The sequence below is a fragment of the Cyrtonyx montezumae genome, unplaced genomic scaffold (assembly GCF_038088225.1).
Source record: "Cyrtonyx montezumae isolate F1298 unplaced genomic scaffold, pur_monq_1.0 scaffold_12, whole genome shotgun sequence".
Classification (NCBI taxonomy): Eukaryota; Metazoa; Chordata; class Aves; order Galliformes; family Odontophoridae; genus Cyrtonyx; species Cyrtonyx montezumae.
The window spans coordinates 19,997,256-20,014,177 of NW_027071848.1; the positions used below are offsets into that span (position 1 = coordinate 19,997,256).

The 16,922-nt window shown below is 33.9% G+C and overlaps 1 protein-coding gene across 1 annotated transcript in view; it reads left to right on the forward strand.

The window, feature by feature from the left end:
- The window catches only part of NBEA (neurobeachin), a 479,458-nt gene that overhangs the window by 155,656 nt on the left and 306,880 nt on the right, over positions 1 to 16,922 (forward strand). Inside the window, exons 25-29 of the mRNA XM_065730203.1 lie at positions 9,004 to 9,184; positions 10,217 to 10,347; positions 11,772 to 11,879; positions 13,579 to 13,747; positions 15,066 to 15,161. Of these exons, the coding sequence (XP_065586275.1) occupies positions 9,004 to 9,184; positions 10,217 to 10,347; positions 11,772 to 11,879; positions 13,579 to 13,747; positions 15,066 to 15,161 (685 nt within the window). The remainder of the gene's footprint in view (positions 1 to 9,003; positions 9,185 to 10,216; positions 10,348 to 11,771; positions 11,880 to 13,578; positions 13,748 to 15,065; positions 15,162 to 16,922) is intronic.

The following is a 16,922-nucleotide window of genomic DNA, read 5'->3' on the forward strand; positions in this document are numbered from 1 at the left end:
AGGTGAGCACAGCTCAGGCAGATAGGGTAGCCTTATAGAATGCTTCATGAAAAAGAGAAATATTTTTTGTATATTGTATTATTGTCCATAGTAAAACAGTATTTGAATGTGATGTCATGTTTGTGCATATAGTATCAGCAACCATCCCTTTCATACTAAACATTCTATCTGGAACATCCCATATCCATTTGCAGTTAGTACTGAGCTTTGAAAGGTGAGAAAATGAAGCACAGAAAGAACAGTTTTCTGTGAAGTGGTTAGTAAGCACTAAGGGCTGCCAATGTAATTTTGCAACACAAGCTTAATCTCTTGTTATAGTCATTCAGCAACAGAGATTACTTTGTCTCTCATATTACTTAGTTAACAAAAAAATGTTTTCCACTATTTGATTGAAAGATTTCAATGTATTTACTAGCAACTGACTGAACATAAATGTGATTTTCAGCCAGTTTCTAAATACTGCTTCTGTGCTATTTTCATTATTATCTAAGAAATTACTTGCTATTAGCAAAAACACAAGACTCACATGAAAGACTTTAGTTTTCTGTCTGTAGTCACATCAGTGACACTAAGATCGTTGAATAAAAGATTTTGCAGGTGGTACCCTTTAAAGAATGTTGGCAAGTCTGAGAATACATACCAGCCCATCTTGAGATGAAGATTGTATTTCAGCTGAAAGGACGTGGGGAGATATTTTTAAAAATAAATTTTTAGGCATTATTTGAAATTGAAGATGTTTTCTTCACCATCGTTTATATTAAAAATATAAAATAGGCAAGCACAGCATGAATAAGGCTGTAATTCCATTGAATGGCCCCAATTCACTAGTTTATTCTGAATAATGTATTTGTGTCTATGTACATATATGTATGGTACAGCTTTATATACTGTATATCAATTTGTTAAAATAGTGGATGTTCTTTCTGTTTTGCAACAATAGCAGTGATTTTCATACATTGATATAGAAAGAGATTACACTTAGAAATTATTATTATTATGTATCTATTTCTCCACTGCATGAGGATTCCATATGTTACTAAAATGCTTAATTTAGCCATCTGTTTAGGATAGTAAATGTAAATTGTGATCTGAACTAGTTACTATAAGATCAGTAGCTGGTTTTAAGTGGAATTAATCCTACTCTGTGAAATAAAATATAAAAATAAAAGAATAAAATTACTTTTTACCCAGTAATTGATAAAATCACAAATTAACTTGAGTCCGGAGAGTGGTGGTGAATGATTCAATGTCTGGATGGAGATCATGATGGGTAATGTCCCTTGGGGGTGAGTGCTGGGACCAGTGCTCTTTAATTTCTTCATTGGTGATATTGACAGTGTGATCAAGTGCACTCTCAGCAAGTTTGCTGATGACACCACATAACTGAGGACCACAAAAATGATTCATGGAATGGAAGACCTTTCTTATGAGGACAGGGTGAGAGAGCTGGGGCTCTTTAGCCTGGAGAAGAAAAGGCTGCAAGATGACCTGAGAGTAGCTTTTCAGTATCTATAAGGGGGATAAAGGAGGGAAGGAGAAAGACTCTTTAACAGGGTCTGGGTGATAGAACAAGGCCTGAAATGTCTTCAGGCTTAAAGAGGTTAGATTTAGGTTAGATATAAGGGAAAAAGTATTTTACATTGAGGTGGTGAGGCACTGGAACAGGTTGCCCAGTGATTTTGTGGTTGATGCCCTGTCCCTGGAAACTTTTAAGGCAAGGCTGGATCAGGCTCTGGGAAACCTGATTTAGTTGTTCATGTCCCTATTCTTTGCAGAGGAGTTGGACTAGATGGCCTTCAGCGGTCCCTTTTAACTCTGAAATAATTCTATGATTCTATGAACTTAACCCAGAAATAATTTACACCTTAGATGATGATTTCATAACCATAAGAGAGGTTCTTCCATTCCATTCTACTACATTCCTGTTCCATGATTGCCTGTCCATAAATGTTAGTGGGAAAGTGGATTCAATAATTGTGGGAGACAGAAATAGCCCAGATCATCATTCCTTTCTCTTTACTGTTACTCTGGGTGGTAGTTACAAAGGGACTCGATGTTGTGTTGGATCTCTTCTGGATTTGCATCACATGATGAATTACAAGTTTCATACAGATCCTCAGTCTTCTAATTATTTTGTATCCTTTAATTGATATGAAAAAAGTGGCAGATGTGGTGGTAAAGAATATATTTCATCTCAATCTTAAAAGGGCAAAGTAGTCCAGTTCTTGTAGTCTGTTACAGAAGACTGTTGCACTTTTCTCCTACTAGGAGCTGCTGAGTGGAGAAGTCTGAAACTAGAGGATTTATATAATTTTACATAAAAATACTTAAAACAGGCCACCTTAAAACAAGGTCACTTGGCCCAACCCTGCTCCAGCAAGGACAACCAGAGCAGGGTGCCCAGGGCCACATCCATTTGGCTCTGGAAGATTACCAAGGAGGAGACTCCACAGCCTCTTGGCAGCCTGTCACAGTGGTCCATCATCTGCACAGCACAGAAGTGCTCCAGGTGTTCAGAAGGAACCTCCTGTGTGTGTTCATGACCGTGGCCACTTGTCCTTGCACTGGGCACCACTGTCAGAGTCTAGTTCCTTCCTATTGGCACCCTTCCATCAGGGTGGGTGCGTTGATGAAATTCCTCCTGAGCCTCATATTTTCTAGTCCCAGCTCTCTCAGCCTTTCATGCTCAGAGAGGTACTCCATTGCGTTTGTCACCTCTATGTCCCTTTGCTGGGCTCTCTCCAGTGTGTCTGTGTCTCCCCTGTATGGAGTAGCCAAATACTGGATATGTGACTCCAGGTTTTGCAAACATCTTCCCGCATTTAGTCTCAGTACTTGGGCCATATTCAGCTGCTAAAATCATCCAGAATATTTTTCTCTTTATATGAATGTATCCTAAGATTTGCTGCACACAAATGACTTTTGAAGATCTTTATGTAAGAGGAAGTTTATTTTGTTAAAGAGACCATGTCTTCACATATCTGGGAAAAGCCATTTTTTAATTACTTTATGGTATGTCTGCATGTCTAAAATTAACCATAAATAATTAAAAAATATATAAAACTGTTGAGAAAAATGTAATTCACAAGCTGTAAAACAAAATTTGACTGTATATCTTTCAGGGAAAAAGGTGTTCATTAATGTAATTAACTGGAACACAGGAAATTCATGTGTAACCTATTATAGGGAACCTGCTTTAGCAGGGAGTTGGGCTAGATGATCTCCAAACTTCCAACTTCTGTGATTCTGTCCAGGTTGTCACATTTAATAACGGCTGAGGAATTTATCCTTCTAGAGTTTATCTAATCAGTTTTGAAGCTACTTACTCTTTTAGCCTCTGTAATATCCAATGGCATCAAGTCTGACAATTATATAACCTTTGAAGTGCTTCTTGTCTTTGTTTTTTTTAAACATGCTTGGAAATTAAAAAATCACTTCATGCCTTACAGTGTATACTATGAAAGGAGATCTTACATTTTTATTTAATCTCCCTATCACTTATGACTTTGTAGGCTTGAATCCTATATCCTTATGTATATAACTGAATCCATTGAGTCTTCCTCTTGTTTAGTCTATGGAAACCTCTGATTCTCCATATCTTTATTCCATGGAACTTGCCTGTTTGAACCAGGGTGTGACCATACTTCCTATTTTATAGATCCTGTAGAATACCTATGTTCAGTTTATCAACAACAATGAGCTCATTTCATTTCTTCCTTACCACCACGATTCTGATATATTCCCACTGAAGGTCTGTTGGGTCTGTAAAAACTTTATAGTAGTAATTCTTACTGATTTCCTACCAGTGAGTTTTATTTGTGGCATGAGGCATTTATTTTATTTTATAATGTGGAATAATGAAATGCAAAGGCAGAACAAACAGTAAGAGACATCCCACCCAATCTTTACTTTAAAATGATAAAACACAATGAAATTCAGGAAGGGATTAAGGTAAATTTAGGTATCTGTTGAAGCATTTGCACATATACTGGATTTCTTGCCAGTGAAGATCATCTCAATATAGCAAATAATTTGTCTATCTCTGATGTAAACATCTTCTGGACAGTCAACCAAATCTGTATAAACTCCATAGATTGTAGAGAAGCTTAACTTGCAGCTGAATCCCACTTTTTTTCTATGAGATATCTTAATTATTTTCTATCAGAGAAAATGACAGACAAAAGCACAAAGTGTTTATATGATCTCCTGGTCTGATCAGTTCCTTGATGCCTGTATGACAGTCTGAGCTCAGGTTTAGCCTTATTCTGGCATGCTAGTTCTTTACAAGTCCTGAGCAGCCCTCTTTTCATCAATCTCATTTACAGTTGATTATAATTATTCCTCATTGCATCTCATCATCAGTAAAATAAACATTGTGTACTGGATGCTTGTATTAATTAGAGTTTTAACAGAAAATAACTAAGAGCTAAGTTTAGCAAAATTGCTTTCAAAATATTGGAGGAATTGAGGATTTTTCAATTTTTTATTTTTTATTTTTTGCTTTTGTGCAAGAGCTTCTGTGTTGTGTTCCTTCTCTTGCTGCAAAAATAATACTTAAAATACTTCAAAATATTGAGTACTTTGCTGTTTCAAAAACACTTTCTCCTTTGCACATTTAGAATTGGTACTGAAATTGCAGCTTTTCTAGGCAATGTGAAATATTGTCACCTGTCTGCTGAAGAGTGGGAAATCTTCATCTGGGAATTTATTTGGTATTGAGTACTTAACATACTAATCTAACTTTTGCCTTGCTCTCCCCCAACCCATTCCAAACTTGGCAGATGATAGAAGTGCCATGACTAGGGGACATTTTCATGTACATAATCAAATGCATTGCCTGTGAAAACAAACCAAGACATACAAATCTATGACTGATTCAAGCAGAGTGAAGTTTATGTATTTGCACAGAAAGTTATGTGTAATTTGCTATAAACTATTCCCACATTTCAGTATTTTCCTTGCTTTCAGTTATATAGCACCTCTATCTCAGACACTGCAAGGACAGGCTTCCTCTGCTGGTGTTTTTAAAGGGATGTGAATTATACATATGAACTGAAATTAAATGAAGGCAAATATTAACTAAAAACTATAATCAGTTCTTTTGCTTTACAGTATAAACTAGATTATGTTCTACTGTAGATTTCAAATATCTTGCCTACTAAATTGGAGAATGGTTAGAGAGAGATGAGAAAATGTGAAGTAGTGATTTGCTGTTTCTTGGCTTTTGTGGGGGTATTCTTTGAGGGTTGTTTTTAATTGCAGCTCTAAGGAAGACACTAAGATGGTGTGCAAGTGTTAAGTAAGCATATTCTTAGATTTTAAGATTCAAGGATTAAGGCAAAAGAAATACACCTGTGGAGCTGAAATAACTGTAGCAATTGAGGGTAAATGTCCAGTCTTCTTGAAATTAGTTTTTATTATTATTATTTATTTATTTTACAAAGTCTAGTATTTTAATTCACATGCATAAGCTCAAACTGTTGTTCTTAATAGTGATCTGAAGATAGCTGGTGTTATATGAGCAGATGCTTACAGAACTCAAACATTTAAAGACATTATTAGTCTGTGGATTAAAAGCCAAATGGTATATTTTTGTCTGTGTTTTGCATATAGTGTTGGCTAGTAATTTTAAGCTAGCAGACTTGAGAAAATAGCAACAAGCCAACTGTCAATCTAGCTACAAAAGAGAAAGCTGTATTTAAAATATGTCTGACTGTGATATTTTCTGTTTCAAGAGTAAAAAATTCACTTGTGCTTTCTGCCGAAGGAGAGTTTTGCACTTAACTTAAAATATGTTTATTTCCTTTTTTTTTCAAACACAATCTGATAGAGCTTAAAGATGACTTCCTAGCTCATTGCAAATGAGAAAGTGTTTCTACCCAAAACTGAAACATAAAAACGTTAACACATTAGTTTATTTCTTAACACTGGAATTTGAATACTAACTCAGTCTTGAGGCATAGTAGCTCTTTAATGTTTTGCAGTGGTCCAAAAGCATTCAGATATCCACCATTATGTTGGTTTAAATTGAAGAAATTAGGCCCAAGCATAATATATGTCTATATATATATATATATATTAATTGGACTGTCTTGTGTTGCTTCAAAGCAAGGAGCATTATGCATGAACCAGTTTGCTTTTTGTGAATTATGACTATTTTTCAGAGCATTTTAAACTTACTTGCCTCCTCATACAAAGATTAACTACCTTCTTACATTTCAGTTGAATGGTTTGCTGTAAAATGCTCCTTTTATTTCTGTATAATCAGCGAAAACATCATTACTTTGATTTGCATTGCTTCATAAAATTGCTCTATGTGTGTATACTATACAAAATGCGTACATTAGTTTGGAGGAACCGGTGTTTACATTAAACCTGTAATAATGCAAGATTTACAGTTTTTCTTTCCTTGTACATAGCTATCTCTAGCAGTCTTTAATTTCAATTGTTCATGCTGAACTGAAATGTTATGCTGTTCTAATGATAAATTAAACAAATGTATAATTCCAACAAATTATGATTTGTTTCAATTTTGCATTGTATTTTTAGTTAACTTAAATAATTTTCTTTTTCTTTTATTGTTGTGATCTGTTGTCTGTTTTGTCTGTTGCATGTCCAGGGTTCTAAGGTTAGTATTGCCACTGTAAGTTTCAGTTTTTGCACTTTCAAAAATAGCTTGTTTTTTTATCATTTAGCATTTTGGCTTTTCTTACTTTTGTTTTCCTATGTCATGTAGTGACATGTAAGTAAGAATATATTGACTGTATTTATTAATTTCTCCTTACATTCAGTAACTTAGTGCATCTGCCATGTATGACACTTAGGTTAGCTACAGGACCAAACATAGGAAGGTCTGTGAGCTAATCTAAGTTATAAATATGATTCTCAGTAGAAAAAAATTCTGTAGGCTCTGAATGTGTAATTGCATGGGAAACTTGTTATTGCTCTTGAACTATCCTGATTAGACATGAGGTGGTGAAAAGTTCCCTTTCTTAAGTCTTCTGAAGCTACATCAATCTAAAATATTGCTAATACCTGAAGGCAACTTGATCAACAATCAAACTTATTTTAAATGTTATTAGAAAATTAATGTACTGTTTTAATAAGTAGAGCTAATAGTAAGTTTTTCTGCAAAAAGACTGTTAGTCTTTTTATTTTTTCTCTTTATATATCTCCTCCCCTCCCCCACCCCCCAAAAAAAAAAATTAGAGAAATTTTATAAAAGATCTTTAGTCAATTAAAGGCTTTCAAAAATTTTAGTAAAATACACCAGAATATGTATGTGTGTATATATATATATGAAATGAATTCATTTTATAACTTACAAGAGATATACTGAGAAGTTGTTAAGATCACAATTGATAAAATACAGTTAAAACTTGAGAAAAATCAACAGCAGTCTGCTGCTTGCTAGCAAACCTGATGCTATTTGAAGCATGAGTTCAAAGTTCGAGTTTCTGTAATCACCTATGATTTTTTTTCTAGCAAGCTGTTATAGCTATAGATTTTTTTTCAGATCTGTTTTCATTGAGTGCTTTTAAAAACAATGTTCCAGTCTCTTATGAAAAGCAGTAACTTATTTTTCCAGAATGTTGGAACACGGTGCACACAGAGAAGGGGAGACCTGGCTAAAGAAGAGATTGGAAATAATTCTAGGAGCTGTCACTTTACCATTTGTCTGATTTCACTGGGCAGATCAGACAGATGACAGCCTTTCCCAAATCACTCCTGTAACAGACATGTTACATACTTAGGAGAAATTAAATGAAGTGTTATCTATCATTGTGATGACACATGCCATGTAATATTCTACACATTTAAAAACATTTTTTCCTTAATACCATTTGGCACAGCTTACAGTCTTCATGTTATACTCTAAGCTGTTCTAAAAAGTAGTTGATGTATAAGTATAGTCATTTTAATAGAAATATTTCTTTTTCTTCTGAAGTGTCCCTAATGGCATAAAACATGTGTTGTGCTTCTCTCATATGTGCTTCTAAGCAGGTGTGGCAAAAGTGTCAAGCAGCACAGTGATGCTTTTCCAAGTGACCAAACCATGTTTAGAAAAACCCACGAGATCTGAAATCTTGTTGGCAATCAAGAATAATATGCCATTTGCAGACAATTTTTAAGATACTGTTTAGACGTATCAATGTGGACAATGTCAAGCACCGAATCCACTTTTCAATGCTGTTGTTAATTAAACTTAATGTTTGCTCACTTATCTGCACTTAGATACCTGAATGCTATTTAAAAACACGACTCTAGACATCAAAATATCTTTTTTTGAAGAAAAACATGACCCTTTTTTAGATTTTAGAAATAATGAGCTCATTCAGCATTTTTCTGTGGATTTCCATTAAAGAGAATATAACACTGTTAGAAAATAAATGGTCTGTTTCTGGGCAGTGTAAGCTGCACGCTATGCACCTGGTCACATCTTCACTCCTTCCCTGTTGCTGTAGTGAGGAAAGAAACCACCTTTCCTCATTTCTAGGAATATTGGTGCAGTTCTAATAATACAGTGGTAGCACTCCCTGAAGATAATCAGTTCATGGAAGCAGGACAGAACTGCTTGCTTTTTTCCCATTCTCCATTCCTTAAATTTACTTGTGTGTCTAAAGGACTGTAGGAGCTTTATGAACTTAATTTTATGTGTTACCTGCCAGGTTGGTTAACCTGGAAGAACAGAAGCATATCTTGCACCTTTGCCTAGTTTTACTATCTGACCACATTTTTTCTTTATGTAATTGCTAATAGCTTTCCCATTTGTCTTAGACTTATTATCTATTAGAGTACATAAACGTAAATAACTTTCTCATTCTTCATGCTGTCTTACATTGAATTTCACTCACAATTTACATTAATGGTAATAATGGATATTTTTTAACAACTTTCAATGTATTTATCATTAAGCATAAAAATTTAGATTTGTACATACATATGCCATCATTTTATTTCAACTGTGTTCAAACTGTTTAATTCAATTATCTCCTTTTAAAGACTGAACTGGAAAATATTGAAGTGACACAAGGAATGTCAGCAGAGACAGCAGTAACTTTTCTTAGCCGTCTGATGGCAATGGTTGACGTACTAGTATTTGCCAGTTCTCTAAATTTTAGTGAGATTGAAGCTGAAAAAAACATGTCTTCTGGAGGTCTGATGCGACAGTGCCTGAGGCTTGGTAAGTCTGCAGACAGTGCGTATTAAATAATTACTTACAGATCAGTGAGCTCAAGCTAGATCAAACGGTGACACACGTCACTATTGTACAGACTGTGATGTGATGAAATAAAAATATCTGTTATTGCTGATTTGTTACTGTTTCAAGGTTAGTTCATTTCAGGCACGAAAGGGTATTACAGTGGTATGTCTAAAATTGTGCATTCCTTTATACAGTTAGTGTACATTTTCAAGAAGTAAAAATATAAAATAAAATGAATTGTGAAGAAATGTTTTTGCTAACTGTTTTGCTGTGTGCCTACTGAGACCATATCCAAGTCTCTGTAGATTTGGAAGACTGTTTTAAGGCTATGTAAGTTTGGGTTGTATATACAGGCTGCAGATCTTAATATGTATTGCAACAGTCTAGCATCTTTCTTCACAATTTGCCATTTGCTATATGCTGTTACATTGAATTTTGAAAAAAAATCTGAAGAATTCAAATTATTATTGTATCACTCTGTCCTGGTGAACATTAACTTTTTAATGTTTTTAATTTTTTGACTATAATATGACTCTGTTTCTTTAATATTGTGTCCTTACATACTTTTTCATCTGCCAAATAATGGATAACCTTTATACTTGGATTTTGTCCTGTTATTATTATTTACTAGATTATTGATAATTATCCTGTCACTGATACAATTATCCTGTTACTGATATAAGTCCTGAGGTTTATTCTCAGTGATTCCAGCTGCCCATAAACTCAATCAGTTTTTAAGTATTGATAACTGACCAGTAACATCACAGCTTCAATTTAGAGACAAATCACTTTCAAATTTTAATATAGTGATAGAGCATAAAGCATTAACTTTTCCAACTAAAAAGATGAAACTAATGAGTCAGCATTTAGGTTTTCTTAGTACCAGTGCAGTTGAATGTGAAAAGTGCTGCAGTTACTACTGGGACATGTTTATTGACATATAATGACTGCTGATAAATATTAAGAAAATGAGAATTATTCTAACTTGTATCATTTTCATAACATTTTTAGTTTGTTGCGTGGCTGTGAGAAACTGTTTAGAGTGTCGGCAGAGGCAGAGAGAGAGAGTGAACAAGACTTCATTAATCAGCAGTAAAGCTCAGGATGCTCTCCAGGGTGTAACTGCTTCAGCAGCAACCAAGGTAATCCAGTCTTGTTTACCAACAGTTTTGACAGCACTGCACCACTACTTTTTATGATCAGAAAATAATATATACTGCCTTCTCAAGAATTTGGCAAAAGCTTTGGCGAAATAGCTTTTAGTACTTAAGAGAATATAAGTGAAACTATGTTTTGGTGTTCTTTGAAAAAAGAAAATGTTAAAGCAGTGGTATATTGGAATATTTTTAAAGAGCTTTAGCACTCCTGCTTTTTGTTGTCTTCAAAAATCAAGTTCCCTTCCTCGCATCTCTCCTATATATCTGTTCAGCTGTTTTTTAATCTCTCAAAGGATCTGCAGTTATGATGAAGTTCTGCAGTCTGTCAGTGGAGCATCTAGGTCCCAGTAAAATCAACAGACCTGTGCTGTACAATAGAGATCAGTATTTTCTTTTTGACTGAATGAATCTTCCTTAATATATAATTACAGCTTCATTAATTTGTTGATTTTTTTTTAATTTGTTAACAACTTTGAGAAGCTGTGAATATTTAAACTAAAATCCTAAACAATTTAATATAGCCCATTACTAAAATATGACATTTTAGCTGACAAAACAAATTCCGATTCTGGATATTATATTTTCATAAAATTATAGAATCGTCTGAACTGGAAGAGAATTTTAAAGGCAGTCTAGTCCAACTCCCAACATTGAGCAGGGACACCTATATCTTTATCATGTGCTCAGAGCCCTGTACAGCCTGATCTTGAATGTCTCCAGGGACAAGGCATCCACCACTTTTCTGGGCAGCCTGTGCCAGTGCCTCACCACTCTTATAGTAAAGAATGTTTACCGTATATCCAATCTAAATCTCACTTCTTTCAGCTTCAAACCATTTACCCTTGTACTCTTGCAACAGGATTTTCATTAATATCTTTAGTGCTTTTTCTTCTCTACTGCCCTTTACAGATAGCATTTACAAATTCAGCTACATTCACAATATTATTTCATTAAATCTCACAAAAAATGATATATTTCATTTTTTCATATTCAATGCAAAGCTAATCTGTATAAAAATACTTTCAGAGGCATCATTTGTAATTCATTATCATTTTTAAATGAAGCATACTACTTAAGACATGTAAAAATTATTTGCTGCTATGAAGCAACTATAATATGAAAATCACCTTATGTGTGAACATTATTATCTTAACTTTTGCAAAGCATACCGTTCTGATATAATAAAATAATTTAACAATTTTTATCTAAATAATTAGGAATAAAGCTGTAATTGAAAACATTGAAACATTATTTATACAATCCTTGTCTAATAGTGAGAGTGCATTTCTATCAAAGGAGCATCTAAAATTCGCAGTGGTATCTACAAATGCTATCAAATTAAGGTCCTAACAGAAAAGCTTCAAATTATTTTGGGGAAAAAAAAAAAATCACAACTTTTTTGTTTGTAGACTCCCCTTGAAAATGTCCCTGGCAATCTTTCTCCCATAAAAGACCCTGATCGGCTTCTTCAGGATGTTGATATCAATCGTCTTCGAGCAGTTGTTTTTCGTGATGTGGTGAGTAATGGATTTCTTTCTGCACTTCTTTCTTCTGCAGAATTGTCACTTACTTTTTGAAAGAGATTTTCATTGTTCCAGAATTAAAAATACCCTTCATGTGTCATGCTTTATGTATTATCAGCAAACCATCTGCTCACGTTTTTGTCACTACCAGCCCTTCTGCATTTTAAAATCATATTGATAAGCCATTTGAGATTAGTACATAATTTCATTTTGCAGTTAGGCTGGATCTTACGTTAGCCAAATGATCACAACTAGAATAAAACAGTTAATCCCTAAATTGAAACTGTATTACTAAATAATGTCAGCTACTTGTCAAACCAGAGTAGGAGGAAGAATTACTATATGCATTGCAGAACTGCAACGAATTGATTTTTAAAGTGAATTTTTACTTTTTCTTAATCTGAATAGATGTTTTATATATAGATGTATAAAAAAGTTTGTCAGACATCAGCAACTTTTTTTACCATAAATCTTTGCCACAACCTTGTTTGTTTCTGAAGGCTGTGCAACTGGAATTATTATTACATACATGGAAATAGATTAAAAAATATATTTCTCCAGCCCAGCCTGAATTTGAGCAGATTGAGAATGGGATGTAAGAATAGTTTGAAACAGAAGAAATTAGAGCTTGAAAAAAAAGCATTTATCTGTCAGGATGATGATCTTGAAAGGATGAGGTTGAATTTGGGTGATGATCTTCTGACATCTGTATTTTTTTTACCTAGAGAAGAGGGTAGAGGAAACATTTTTGTTTTTATTTTTTCTGATCGATCTGTGAGAAAATGAACAGCTATTTTAATGGTTGCAATGACATGTGACCAAATTAAACACCCAGGAGATATGGAAAGCAAGCACTGGATTTGTGATGGAAAATATGCTATTGTGCAATTGTGTCAAGGTGAAATCACTATGGGAGTAAATAGAGGCTGAAATCTTAATTCTAGTATGCATGGTCTTACACTCCAATAATGGTAAAAGATATTTCATTTGAAGTGGGTTGTGATTGAGAAAAGCCATATTCAAGCAATAGGCAGTGGTCATAAAACAGCAGACTGCATGAGGTGGGTGGAAAGGAAAAGTATATGTCTTCTGGTCCTGGTATTTATATTTACATAGAGCCCTGGAAATCTAAGATTGCTGCTGATAACAGTCCTGTTGAAGAACTCAGAACTTATGATCTGGGATTTATTTCTGGAAAGAAGGCCATGGTCATAACCCTTGTGCTTTTACCAGATATGTTATGCCTTTGTATATACCCATTTTTGGTAAAGCATTGACATGCTTAACTTTCCTTTACAGCAGTACCCTATAACTTCCCCTAGCAGGACCACGCACCCAGAAGATTTACCCTAATGTTCTTAGGGTATGAGAAGTCAGTTTCCATTACTGTTAAGAAGAATTAAGTGCATCCTCAAAGCAGAATAAAGCCTTTAGTATGAAAAGCCCATTGATTTCACTGTCTTGCAGATTTGAGTAGTATTCAAATTACCTGTAAGATTAAATACTTTATACATGTTGTGTGCCTATTACTTCACTGAAAATCCATTAAATCTTCCATTTAATCCATTTGCTACTATGTTAACAGATGTAAAATTTCAGAAAGGTATTATTTGTAAAGCTTTAAGATGATCTTGAGTGAAAATTCCATGAAAATGTCCACTATTATAGAACTGCTCCTTTTTCTCTAACACAGGATGACAGCAAACAGGCTCAGTTCTTAGCTTTGGCAGTAGTCTACTTTATTTCAGTTCTGATGGTCTCCAAATACCGTGATATACTAGAACCACAACGAGAAACTGCAAGATCTGGGAGCCAGGCAGGTAGAAATATCAGACAAGAAATAAATTCACCAACAAGTACAGGTACATTTGTTTCCATTTAATGTTCTTAAGATATTTTTGAACTGTAATTATCTCACTAGAAACTATTTTCAATCAGTTTAAAATTATAATAGAAAATTACATGCTACTTTGTTTCTCTAAAATGATTTGCTTCTTTAACGTATACTGGCTGATTTCATTTTTTCTATGTATATGCTTATAAAGTGTAACTTATTTTTATGTTTTTTAATTTGCATCTTGCCTTTTTATGCTTTCATTTCTTTAATTTGAATATTTTTTAAAAAGTGATGAGGCTAAAGCTGTAATAGTTGATAGAAGATAGCTGATCAGCACAAATTCTTAGTCTGTCATTTGATAGTAAGAGAACATCTTTAATTCTCTACACTGAGTAAAGAGCAAACAGCTTTTTGCAAATGTGAATAAGAACTGTTAGTTTGAGGGTGCTTGTGAAAGGTTGGTGATGGTGGACTTCTTGCAGTCCACTGTGTTGGTCCCTGTATTTAAAGCCTACTGAAAGAAAATCAGAAAAAAGCATTCATTTCTGGTGCCTTCCTTGATCTGTTTGTGATTTTTTCATTAGTAGTGTTATTTTCACTGGCCTTCTTCAGCCTGAGTTGGAGAGATCCTGTCAGCTGTCAGAGCCCACCAGAAATAAGGGATCCAAACTTTACACCTCAATTGTTACAAATACTTTATCAGATCAGTAGGTTTTTCAAAAACCACTGGATTGTTTGTAACTTTACCTTCTGGGCTAAAAGAGCTGAAAACAATGACTGAACTTGTATTCGATTTTAATTACTTTCATTATCTTTGGAGTTTCTTCATAGAATGTATGTTTCAGTTTGTTACATTTACGTTTGTTCATTGTTTTCTGATTAATGATTATGTTTTAATTTACCACTTCCACATTGGTTTTGAAGTTCACGTGCTTAAAGGTTTTCCATTTTGAATATAATAAATGAACATGTAATTTATAGACAATTTTGAGAAATCATCATTTTTTGTGCCTTTCTTTTTATGTTCTGGTTCTGCAATAAAAAGCTGCTCGCTTCTGTGAACTTCTTATATCATAACTGTCTTCTCTGTATGTGCTGTGCATAGATATATGTCTTTTTTTCCCATTTGAATGTTGCTTTTTGAAGTGCCCTAATAATAGGTTCGCTGTTTCCTATCTCTTTGACACAGAACTTGTTTTCTTCCTTTATAAGTGCAATTTTCTGTCAATAATACCAGATTTGCATGTTTCAATGAGATAGGATTTCTGTCATGGATCCACAATGGACCAGGCCACACATGAATACTAGCTGGCTCACATTTGATTCCATGATTTTCTCCACAGTTGTGGTCATACCATCTATCCCTCACCCAAGTTTGAACCATGGATTCCTTGCCAAGTTAATTCCTGAGCAGAGCTTTGCCCACTCATTTTACAAAGGTAATATTAACATCATCTCCTAACCTGTTTGGGTGTTCTTATTTAATGTAATGTAATTCAAGAAATAACTGTGATGTAACTGTTGATAAATAAATATACGCCTCAGGTTACATGGAGATCAGACCTGATGACACCATCAAAACTTTGACTACATTTCTCTAGGAAATCTTTCCCACTTTTTGCTACAATTTATTAACTTTATGTCCTATGAACTAAATTTTATAAAAGAGCAGTGAGGAGGAGAAAGTGAATTTTGAAAATTCTACATAGCTTTTGTTTCTGTTTATTCTGCTACAATATTATTAGGTCCATAAAAATAAAGTCAGGCTTATTCTAAAAACTACTGCATACCACGTAATGTAGAACTTTTGCAGTAGCATCTTTCCCCATATCTTTTCCTGTTCTTTTTCCTTCCTTTCTTGCCTTTTTTTTTCTTGCCTTCTTGATGGTATGTAAAGCTTTGATATTGTATGTACTGTGAATTATTTTATGCTTGTAAGTTAATGTGCTGTGCTTTTCTTGAGAGAGCGCTTCTTTGACCAGAGCAGCTATTATGTGTTTTGGGCTGTTTTTGTTTGTTTGTTTGTTTCAAATGATACAATATAATGTAGGGAACATGTCAATATTTGAAAAAAATAGGATATCTGACTGTAACTTTATCAAAGTTTGCATGTATATTTTCCCATTTATTTGCGTACCCTGTACTGTGAATAAATAAATGTTATATAGAAATATAAAATCTGTTGAAAATGTTAATGGTGTAACTTTGCAGCATCTCAATGGGTAAAAATATTGACTTATAAAAAGGTGAAGAAATTTAAAATTGCATCCTATTTATAAACAGAAATAGTAATCTTCTGACTTTACTGCTAATATAATTTATGTTATGTACATTATGTCCTGTTCTGGGAACCTGAAGTCAAAATTTGCACTAGATAAAGTTAAACAATCACTATGTTAATCTAGCATTTCTTAACTTTCCAGGAATTCATATACTTATATTATAAATTGCTTTAAACTATAATCACTTCTTAGTGTTTATGATTTTGATTTAAAAGTCTATTGTCCACTATATAAAGGAAAAAATATATTTCTTTTTCGATTTTTCAATTTGCTTATGTCATATCCTTTGTTGTGTCATAGTAATATGGGTATAGTGCAATCCTTCATTGGTGAAACTACAGAATAATACCCTGTAACAGTTAAATCCTTCTTTCTCATCTCCTTTAGCAGCTATAGAGTAGTTTATTTTGGTTACCTGTTACTGGAAAATTTGAACTATTTAGAAGGCCTCAAAGCCATTATTATGGGAGTGACGGAGCATTGGCACAGCTGCACAGAGAGGTGGTGGAAACTCTTTCTCTGGAGACATTCAAGACCCATCTGGATGCCTACCTGTGCAACCTGGGCTAGGGAGCTGCTTTGGCAGGGGGGTTGTACTAGAGGTCTCTTCCAACCCCTACAAGTCTGTGATTCTGTGATTATTAAAAAGAATTAAAGTTATATTTAATACAAATTTTAAAATGTGTGCAAAATAAATATATTGCTATTTGTACAAAGCTTGACATTTGAAATAATGAGTGGCAAAAAGAGTAGATAAACAGTTTTTCTTCTAATCTGTATGACATAAAATAGATATAACAAAATCAGAAAAAATGTCAGAAAAATAATCTTTTAAAATGGAGGCAGGCATACAAAGTCTCCAAAATATTTCAGATAAAGCCTTTTTATTTAGAGATGTACCCTCCATACTATTGACTA